Source organism: Cucumis melo, chromosome 5 (assembly GCF_025177605.1).
Source record: "Cucumis melo cultivar AY chromosome 5, USDA_Cmelo_AY_1.0, whole genome shotgun sequence".
NCBI classification, from domain to species: Eukaryota; Viridiplantae; Streptophyta; class Magnoliopsida; order Cucurbitales; family Cucurbitaceae; genus Cucumis; species Cucumis melo.
In genome coordinates, this window is record NC_066861.1 from 4,994,761 (window position 1) to 5,005,280 (window position 10,520).

A 10,520-nucleotide genomic window follows, 5' to 3' on the forward strand; every position below is an offset into this window, starting at 1 on the left:
AGACTTATTTACAAAATCATTATCTTACGCAACATTTGAAAAATTGGTACACAATATTGAAATGCAGCGACTCAGAGATCTCACATGATGTTACCATGAGGGGGAGTAAATTTTAATTTTATAAATATATATGAGATATGTACTCTTTTTCCTTCACTAAAATTTTTTTCCCATTGCGTTTTTTTTTCAGAGTAAGGCTTTAACGAGACATATTTCATATATGTAATGGACATATAAGAGGAAGTATTATAAATACTATTAATATAATAGATGCCCATTAGTGTGCTTAGTGGCCATAGCCACGTGTCAACTCATTAGCCATTTAACATACATGTCATATGTGTCTATCAAATAATACTCAATCTTAGTAGCCATTTAACTCATCTCATGCTTGCCGAATTGCCTATAAATAGTGACTTTTGGTAGAGTTGTAAGACACACCAAGATTGGGGGAGAAATCCAAATAAGTGGGAGAAAGCACGTAATTTTGAGAATTTCTAATTTTCTTTAATTTCTTATTTATTTATATTATACTATATTATATTATTATTATAATATTATCTTTTCTTGATTAATTCGAGTGTGCCTCAGTTTTCACAACAAAACATCATAATTATTTTAAATTAGTTAATCGAAACTAATGCTAAATACCAATAAAAATTATATGAAGTAAAATTAGAGATATTAAAGTATAAGAATCAAAACAAAAACTCAAAGTTTAATACTGTAACGTTCAATTTTAAAACATAAGCTCAAATATAAATTAAGCTCAAAATTCAGAAGAAAAAATTTAGCATTTTAATTAAAACATAACGAAGAACAAGAAAAACGGCCTCAAAACCAAAAGATAAAAAATGTGTTGTTTTTAATAATTAGATAGGTACTGATACTCAAAATTTCAAACTCCACAACTAATGAGAGTTGTTATACTTTAGAATAAATCAAATTACTTCTTTTTTTTATTTTTGTTTTTAAACAAGAAAACTACTGAAGGACAAGGACATCTTACAGTACTTCCACCGTGTTTTACAAAACTACGTCCTGAGCTCAGGATTATATTTGAAATTCAAAGTACGACACTTTACAACTCCATCGTCTCCTTTTGCATGCACTCAAACCGTTAAATCACTTCAGTACACACCAACACACGAGACAATAACTTTAAACTAATACATGCTCGGCGCATGCAGCATCAACGCCATTGAAAAGTTCATCTCAAACCTCTGAAACCAAAGAGAAATGTAGCATTTCCATTGCCTATTTTGATTCAATGCTTTGTATAGAAGCCTTCAACTCCATCTGAACAGAGGGCCTTGAAGATGACAGAACAGTTTCTTTCCATATAGAACTCTTTTCATTTAAAATGTTAGTTGCATCTTGGTAAAGCTCATATACTGAATTTGCATTCTCATTCAACTTACTTATCACTGAAACACATTTGATTTCTTCTGGATCTACCAATAACTTGTTATCTCTATCTTTCCACCCAATCAACTGCATCCAATCAATTTTTAATTCCATAACTTTAAACACTATATCTAATACATAATTAAATTGAGATTTAAAATTTGTATATAGTAGATTCTTGTCCATGTTCAATAAGTATATATAGATATACAATCAATTTTTTTTGTTGTAAACGGAGGTTAGAGATTTAATTTATTTACCTTTGGTGATTTGCCCAATACATTGGTGGAATAGAGCCTGGCATTATCAACAAGTTCACAATATCTGGGAAAAGCCTTTGCAAATCTTTTGTGGGACTTCAATTGTGAGTTCACCCTCACAGCCCTCCCAACCATAACTGCCCTCCTTTTTACAATTACAAAAAATTCAGAGAGAGAGACGCCGACAGACGATCGGTAAATTATTATTACAAATTTAAATTTATATCTATTATATTGTGTGGTATCATACCTTATGCCTCTAATAACGGCCAAATGTGCGTCACAAACAACACCAACTAATTCGATTCTGTAAGGCTTTCGATCTTTCTCGATAATCCCGTCGAAATCATATTGTTGTTCTTCTTCTGGACTTACCTGTTCCCAGTAATTTTCAATGATGGTCCCGTCTTCGTTGACTTTGTAGCCAACCCCCATACGATACCGATGCTTATGAACATTTCTAGCCATCTCAATCGTTTGGTCCACATATGGCTCCCATGCAAGAGTACCGTCCATGATCACGTCTCTACCTTCGTTTAGTGCAGTCACCAACAATGAGGATGCTGCGTCCGTCGATGATTGGTGTACCTGTGATTGATCTAACAACTTAAAACGTACGCTCTAATATATTGATTCTTGATTATTTTTGACATATTATACTCTTCACAAAGTATTGTCTTTTAACCTAATATATAAAATATCGTTTCTTTTTCGAATAATATTAATTTCTATTTGTAACAAGAATTACCTCTTAACAATCTTTTTTATAGGCATGTAAGAGGGTTAGTTGTGAAAGGAAATGTGCATGAACATACTATAAAACTATAGGGACCCTAAGATAAAGAAAAAGGAAATCCATCTTTCGAGATGAGAGGGGAGTTTTTAACCCTGGATTTCTTTAGTTGACCCTATGTAGGTTTTTAGTTGTTTAGTTTTCATTACATAGGTTCAATATTTTACACTCTTTTATCTCAAGACCATTATATTTTAATGCTCAATTTTGCTATTTGAGGTTAACCTTCAATTAATTAATATAGAATAATTAGTGAACAAAATTTAATTAGTAAAGAAGAAAAATAATGAAAATAAAATATTTAATGTGGTGTTAGATATAATTAAATTTATGTTCATTCATTGGTTTAAGATTTTGGGTGAAGACAAATTCAATATAATATCTAATATAATGAAGATGGAAAGAGTTTGATACATACAAGTTCGGAGGTTTGAAGCATGTCATCGGGACAACCCATGGAGTTAATTGCTTTGTAAACAACGTCGCTTTCTTTGAAAGCGTCTGCCTCTACCACCACGGCATTTGGTTTAGCGTCCAACCAAAATGGTCTAAAAAATTTATATAAAGTTGGTAAAGTCTTATTCGATGGAATTAAGTTTACAAACACTACTCTCAATTCAAACTTTTTTCTTTTTTTGTTATCTATATTTTGTCAATGATTTAAAAAAACCAAACCAAACTTTGAAAAGTTGTTTTTGTTTTTAGAATTTAGTCAAGAATTCAATCTCATATTGAAAAAAGATGCAAAACATTGTTAGACATGGCAAAAAAATAGACTTAATCTTAGGAAAAAAAAACGAAATTGATAGGAAAGGAAGAGTTGGAAAATGTATCCAGATATGAAATGTTGGAACGTACTCTTTGAGGATGTCTTTGATGACGGTGCTTTTGCCGGCTCCCATTCCGCCGCCCATGAGAAGGAGAACGGGGCTCCTCTTGTTGAGGGCCATCGGCGCCATAACGTCGGTGCATTTAGAATCAGCCTCCAGTCCGCCGCTGCTGCTGCCGATTGCTTTTATTTCTTCCACTAGAGTCGATATAACCCTCGTCACTTTCAACTCCTTTGTCACCCTTTCGAACCTCTGTTTCCTACACCAATAATAATAATCTTTCATTAACTTAACCTAATTAACCTCAAGTACTATACAAAATTATTATACCTACATTGCAATTTTTTAGGTTATAATTACTTTTTATATCATACTCTCCTAATTAACTATTTAGTCACCAATATATAGCCTTGAGTCTGAATTGATGTGTTATTTATTATATTTGATATGGGATGTAATACTCTATGCGTATACATGAAGCTACACCTCTCTAGTTCACAGGTTAATTACGATGATTGTTTGATTGTGAGGTTTTTCTTTATTGTGTTCAATGTGACTTTAAACTTCCTTCTCATTGAAATATGTCAAATTAACTTAATCATACAAGAAAACAACCCTTTCATAACTATGTTTTTTTCAGATGTTTCAAATATAACAAAAATTATTTATTTATATCATGATTTATTATAGAAGGTAAAATTTATCTATATTTATAAATATTTTCAAACTCATTTAAAACAAATTTTCCATTTTATTATTCATTAAACAAATTTAATTAGCACTCTAATTAGTAATTTATTTCCAACATTTAGTGATTATAAAAGGGAATTAGAATAGGAAAATTAATAACCTTGTCGCGGCCATAAAAAGGCCTTTGAGTTTAGTTTTGTGCTCCGATTCATTTGTCAATGCCTGCATTAACCCAACAATTTAAAGATAATTAAATTATTTGTTCCTTCAGATAAAGGTGGGTTTGAATTGCATTTTAAAGTAATTAAATTAAAGTTGTTTTGAAAATATTTATGTGTGACCTCACATAGATTTTGGAAAAATCGATTTACAGTACAATATCGTTTAGGATAAACATTTAAAACCGACTTTTAGAAAAAAATAAATTTTGAGGTTTAATGATTTATCTCTATAATTTGTATGAAATATTCCAGCCAATATATTCGACTATCCACATCAACCAACTTCGGACAACTTTCTTTGTCGACTGTTACCAACATTCAACTACTGTTCTAATGATAGTCGTCGATGAATCTCCGATGACTGTATTTTACGTAATCGTCGACAACCAATTTTTATCTACAGTTTCCCCTCCCCGTAACCGCTTCCAGCCAACCTCCAACCACTACTTTTTGACAATTTGTGATAAGCCAAACTTCAGATGATCGTTTTTTGACGACATCAACAAGAAAACTATTGAGCACCATTAACCATCGTCGGCAAACCTTTGGTTACCTATCTTTTTGCTACTATTTTTTGTCGACCATTGATGGTCAACTTTAGTCAACTGTTTTTTTAGCAACCATTGTCAATTGACCTTCAAAATTCTTTTTCCGATAACCATCGTCGATCAACTTTCAAAGAACCTTTTTAAGGCAACTGTTTTCGACCATTGACGATTAACTTTCTTGTACCATTTTTCTCGTAACCGTTGTTGGCCAACCTTCGACATCATCAACTTTTTTCTAGTGATTGTTGCTAGCCAACTTTTTTCGATTGTTGTTTGACGACCATTGTTTGTCAACTTTCGTTGGTCATTTTTGGTAACTATTGTCGGTAAACTTTTGATGGCCAACTATTGACAACTGTATTTCGGTGACTGTTAACAACCAATTTTCATCGATCGGTGTTTAGTGAATGTTGTCGGTCAACTTTTGTCGACTGTTTTCGATGACTGTTAGTGGTCAACTTTTGTCGACCGTTTTTTGTGACTATTGTCAGCCAACTTTCATCGACGATTTTTCGATAATAATTGTTGGCCAACTGCTGATGATTGTTTTTCGATGACTGTTGCTGATCAAACTTTTGTCGATTGTTGTTTGGTGACCATTGTTTGCCAACTTTCGTTGACCATTTTTCTTGTCGTTGTTTGTTGACTTTTGTTGATCATTTTTCAGTTGAATGTTGTCGGTTTACTTTTGTCCCCTTTTATTGATGATCATTGTTACCAACTTTTTTATTACCATTTTACAGTGACTGTCCCCAACCATCTTCGATCACCATCCTTAATGATCGTTATTGAACTCTTATCATAATTTCCATAGACAAATTGTTTTATTATAATTCGAAATTATATATTTACAAAGAAAAACTTTTAGTATATCATAAATCCAACAAATTTTTAACTAAAAATACTCTCGAAAACACATCAGTGTTTTTAGAAAAAAAAAATGTTCATATAAAAATGTATTTTTGAAAAATATAATTTTTTTTAAGCCATTCCAAATACGTCCTAGGAAAAAAAAAACTAAACTAATTACATCAACCTCTTTGAATGGACATATAAAGTACTTTTCATACTGAATATAATATATAGATTACAATAATTAGAAAATCTTATATTATAATAATTCTCCATTTCATATCAATGGACATATAAAAGTCGGATTGAAATTCAGAATTTTGATAAACTTTTGAGTTCAAAGTTAGGGTTTCCAAGCTTGATAGAGCCAATAAATATCAAATACATATAAAAAAATTTAAATTTAGGTTGCAAAGTGATTGAGTATTCTGTATCATTGATCAAATAATATTAAATAAATAGAAAATATAAATATAGAATAATGTTTTGGCATAAAATATTAAAGAAAAGAAACAATATCATCGATATCATGGTTGGGCCATATATTAGAATATTATTTCAGATCTTTCTTCTTGGATAACGTGAGGAAATGTAACACATTATTTTATTATTAATAATGTCACTCAACCACCTTCAATAAACTATAAATACATCTCACTATCACCTTCAAAAGTGGATACCCATGAAAGTTTTATAATAATAAGAATTAGAAAGGGAAAAAACTTTATGAAAGACTTTTTTTTTCCTAAAAAAATTGTTGTGGAGGAATATATATATATAATTTAACATTTTATTCTTATATAAATTAAATAATTTAAACTCTAGATATTGAAATTTCTACCGATTTAAATCTCATACTACTAATTTTATCAATTTAAAGTTTAAATTTTCAAGAGTGTATTCTAAAATTTTATAAAAAAATATTTATATTAAACTTCAAATTTTCATAAATATTTTCAATTAAAACACAATAAAAGATTTAAATTTTTACGATTACGGAAGTATAAATTTAAAGTTTAATTTAATATAATTATTAATTTGAAGTTAAGTTAAATTGATACAAGTTTAGATTTTAAATCAGCCACTCTAAAAAATTCAAAGTCATAAATTATATTTGCATGTGTTTTTTAAACCTTTTTAAAAGAATTATTCTGATTTTTTTAAATATAAACTACTAGGATGTCCATTATTTATATAAAAAAAAATTACAACAAATAGCACAACGCAGGAAATAAATTAAAATTTCCACTAAAAGTTCAAGCTTGGGTAACTAATTTCTATATATTTAAAACAATTTCCACTAAAAGTATATAGAAAGATATTTACATGTTTGGCTTAAAAAGAGAGAAAATAATATTCTCCCCACTCACTCTATTCCCTATCAAAACAAGGTTTTTCGTCCCATCAAACAAAATTGGGCATCCCACGGGACCAAAACAAAAAAAGAATATGGACAAAACCTTATTTATTGCAAAACAATTCTTTTTCTTTTTCTTTTTTTTTTTTTTTTTTTTTTTTTGAAGTATTTAATTAGATAGAGAAATTTTATATTAATAAATAATTGAGTGTGTTTACAAATTATGGGTAAATAAAAAGGTTGTAGTGTGGGGAGTGTGTACCTGAGAAACCATTTGAGGAGCTTTATCCCAATGAAAAGCAAAATAGGTCAAAATACAAGTCTCCAACTCTTGAATGAGCTTCACATATAATGAATCAGCTGCATTCTCCTTTTCATCAACCAAATATTCATATATCCATTCTTCACAACCTTTCTTCTTCTTCAAATAATCATTTATCAGCTTCCCCAACTTTGGACACTCCCCCACATCTTTAAATCCCAATTGCCTTGCTGCACTCCCAAACACACAAATTACTCTTTTTTTTTTTTTTTTTTTTTTAGCTCCTCCCCACATACACTTTTCAAATTTATAAATCCCTAATTATTTTTAATTAATCATCATCATCATCATTATTATTATTATTATTATTATTATTATTTTTGAAAATGTAATGAAAAAGAAATCACTATTTTATTTTCTCTCTCTCCCTTCCTACATTCATTATTTCATTCATATGATGTTCCATACCTAACCTACCGACCCGTTAAGCTTTTAATTAATAGTAATACAAAATAATATAATATATAGTAAAAATTAAAAAAAAATATAGAATGATTCTTTTATATTTTTATTGGCAAGTAATTGTGTGGCTTAGCTTCTTCTTTCTTTCCTCCATCTCTCCCCACAAAATTTGACCATACGACAATTTGATTTAGAAAATTATTGTGATAATTATTTTGCAGGAGCAATAACTAAGCAAAGCCCACCTTTTATTATTCTTATATGTGATAACGAATAAACTTCTTAAAGAAAAAAAATTGTCTACTACCAGTGCACCAAAGTCTCTCATTTTGTAAATGTGAAAAATATTATTGTAAAAGATAAAGTTGGTAAAAGTATATATCAAAATTTTAGGTTTTTTTGATGTTATATTTGAAAATAAGAGCTTATTTTTCTAAGCTTAATTAATTCCAAATAATTGAAGAAGAATCCAAAAAGTAAAAATAAATTCAACAAATGGAATAAACATATTGGGAACTTACCAACATAGTCGGGGAACGCCTCAAAGGAGGCGGCACGGCCGGATCCTGTCCGTCCGATGACCGGCACGATTTTTTGATCCTCAATGAAGCCTGGCGAAGAAGACCTTGACTTCCAGCCCCAGTGATAATGTGTTCCGGCAGCGGCCACAACGCCGACCAACGACACGGCGATCATCCGTGCCTGGTTCACGATTCCTCCACCATTTCCGCCGAGATCTGAACTAAAAATAAAAAAGTACTATTAAACATAAACCCACACAGGAGGGACCAAAAAAAGCATTTCAGCTCAGGTTGGAGAGGTAAAGAAGAAAATTACCGGGGAGCTTCATGTCGGAGAGAAATCTCGGGCGACGGCGACTGTTGGAGTGAAAAGGAAGAAGGATTGGGAGAAGAGAAACTGCAGCGAGGAGATGTGGGGGTCTGAGTAGGAAAAACAGCTAATTTTGATATTTTCAAAGAAATGGACCAAACTGTCGCTTTATATTCATCCTTTGATTTTTTTCTCTATTATGATATTTTTGTTTGTTTTATTACAAAATCTTTGAAATTTCGATTCTTCCGTCTTACATCTTGTCAATGAAAAAGTAAGGATAGTTCTCCTAAAGTAAAACTTGAATTAATTATGAAGAGGGGTGTGGTTTAATTTCCTCCCGGTCTTTTATTGTACTAAAAAGATTAATATTTATTTTAAGGTTTAATTATAAGTTTAGTACTCTTCTTTTTTACTTTTAGAATTGTTTAGTAGGTCATTGGATTTCAAAATTGTAAAGAATATGTTATTTGATATACAATATTATAACATTCCTAAAAACAAATAATAAGACACATAACATAAAGATTTGGTAATCCGATTTGGTACAATAATACCAACTACGTCTAAAGAGCAGTATGTCTAGAAAAGATAATTTCACTAATATATAAAGTCAAATGACTATAAAGTTGAATTTATTTGTAAATAAACGGCTATTACGATAACACACAAAAAGTTAAACTTAATATGAGAATGATCACTTAGACTTCCTCTAAATATGAGATCTCCCAACAATTTTTTAAAACTTTCAAATGAAATCTACTCCACTTGATAAACTTAGACTTTTTCTAAGTTTGAAAATCTTTTCCTACGTAACTATAACAATAATAATAATTAGATTGAGATGATCTAGAGGAACATCTCAGGATGCAGTGCAAAATTTGATGAAGTTGATGAATTTGAAACTTTTTATTGATGTCTTATGGCTATCGTACAGCTATGATAGTCTATAGTTTATTATTTGTGAACACGAGTTATTTGTTAGAAGTAAGGGAGCGTTTATTTAGTTAGAATTATGGTTGCCCTTCGTACAAGATAATTACACGTATTTATGTTCTAGATCTTTAACGATGGACAAGAGTTGGATGAACATTAGAAATAAGTTATCGGTTGAGTATAGAGAGGGAGTTTTCAAATTCTTAGATGTTGCGAAGTATCACATCGATGGGTACGGATGGCTAACGTGTCCATGCAAGAGATGTATGAACTCGAATTGCGACTCATTAGGGGTTGTGGAGAAACATTTATTAACAATTGGAATGTGACATCTCCTACACAGAATGAGTGTATCATGGAGAGCTAGTGAACTTGTATAGAAAGATTTGATGAAGGAACTAACAGTGACCCCTTCCATATTGAAGGAACCATTAATAATCCATTTTCTGAAGATAATGAAATGTTAGAAATGTTGCATAATTTACTAGCTCCGATCGAACACGAAGAAGAAACAATGGAGGAAGGTTTGGAGAATGACATGTTGTTCAATAGTGGTGTAGAAGAGGAGACGACAAATATATTTCAGGAGTTATTAAATCAAGCACGTTGTGAGCTATACACTGGTTGTCCAGAATTTTCATCCCTAAACTTTTTAGTTATGTTAATGCATGTCAAGGTTCTCAAGGGGTGGAGTAACAAGTCCTTCGACATGTTATTAGAACTGTTAAAACGTAGGTTTCCAATGTGTAGTACTATTATCCCTAGTTCTTTCTATGAAATGAAACGAAAACTGCGTGACTTGGGTTTGGGATACAAGATCCTTCATGCATGTAAGTATGATTGTATGTTGAATTGGAAGGAGTTTGTAGATTTGGAACATTGTCCAACTTGTGATGAGTCTCGATACAAGGCTAGTCCTAGTAGGGGAAAACAAATTCCGCACATGGTATTGCGCCACTTACCGTTGATATCGAGATTATAGAGATTGTTTGTATCAGAAGAGGGCTCATCTGAAATAAGATGACATAAGGGTAAACGAGTTGAAACGGAGAAAATGTTGAGACATCCCTG

The 10,520-nt window shown here is 31.0% G+C and overlaps 1 protein-coding gene across 3 annotated transcripts; it reads right to left on the reverse strand.

Annotated features, from left to right (window-relative positions):
- Positions 1–937: 937 nt before the first annotated feature.
- LOC103502859 (calmodulin calcium-dependent NAD kinase-like) lies at positions 938–8,831 on the reverse strand. Of its 3 annotated transcripts, none has more exons than XM_008466973.3 (9): positions 8,520–8,831; positions 8,204–8,419; positions 7,221–7,450; positions 4,141–4,202; positions 3,319–3,549; positions 2,879–3,008; positions 1,918–2,255; positions 1,668–1,812; positions 938–1,494 (listed from the first exon to the last, which is right to left on the reverse strand). In XM_008466973.3, the coding sequence occupies exons 1-9, from the start codon at positions 8,530–8,532 to the stop codon at positions 1,258–1,260; spliced, it is 1,602 nt and encodes a 533-aa protein (XP_008465195.2). In that variant the 5' UTR covers positions 8,533–8,831; the 3' UTR covers positions 938–1,257. The 3 variants fall into 3 exon arrangements, with proteins under 3 accessions (XP_008465195.2, XP_008465197.2, XP_050941226.1); XM_008466975.3 differs by having other exon boundaries at positions 8,204–8,424; positions 8,520–8,697; XM_051085269.1 differs by lacking the exon at positions 938–1,494 and having other exon boundaries at positions 1,677–1,804.
- Positions 8,832–10,520: the final 1,689 nt, after the last annotated feature.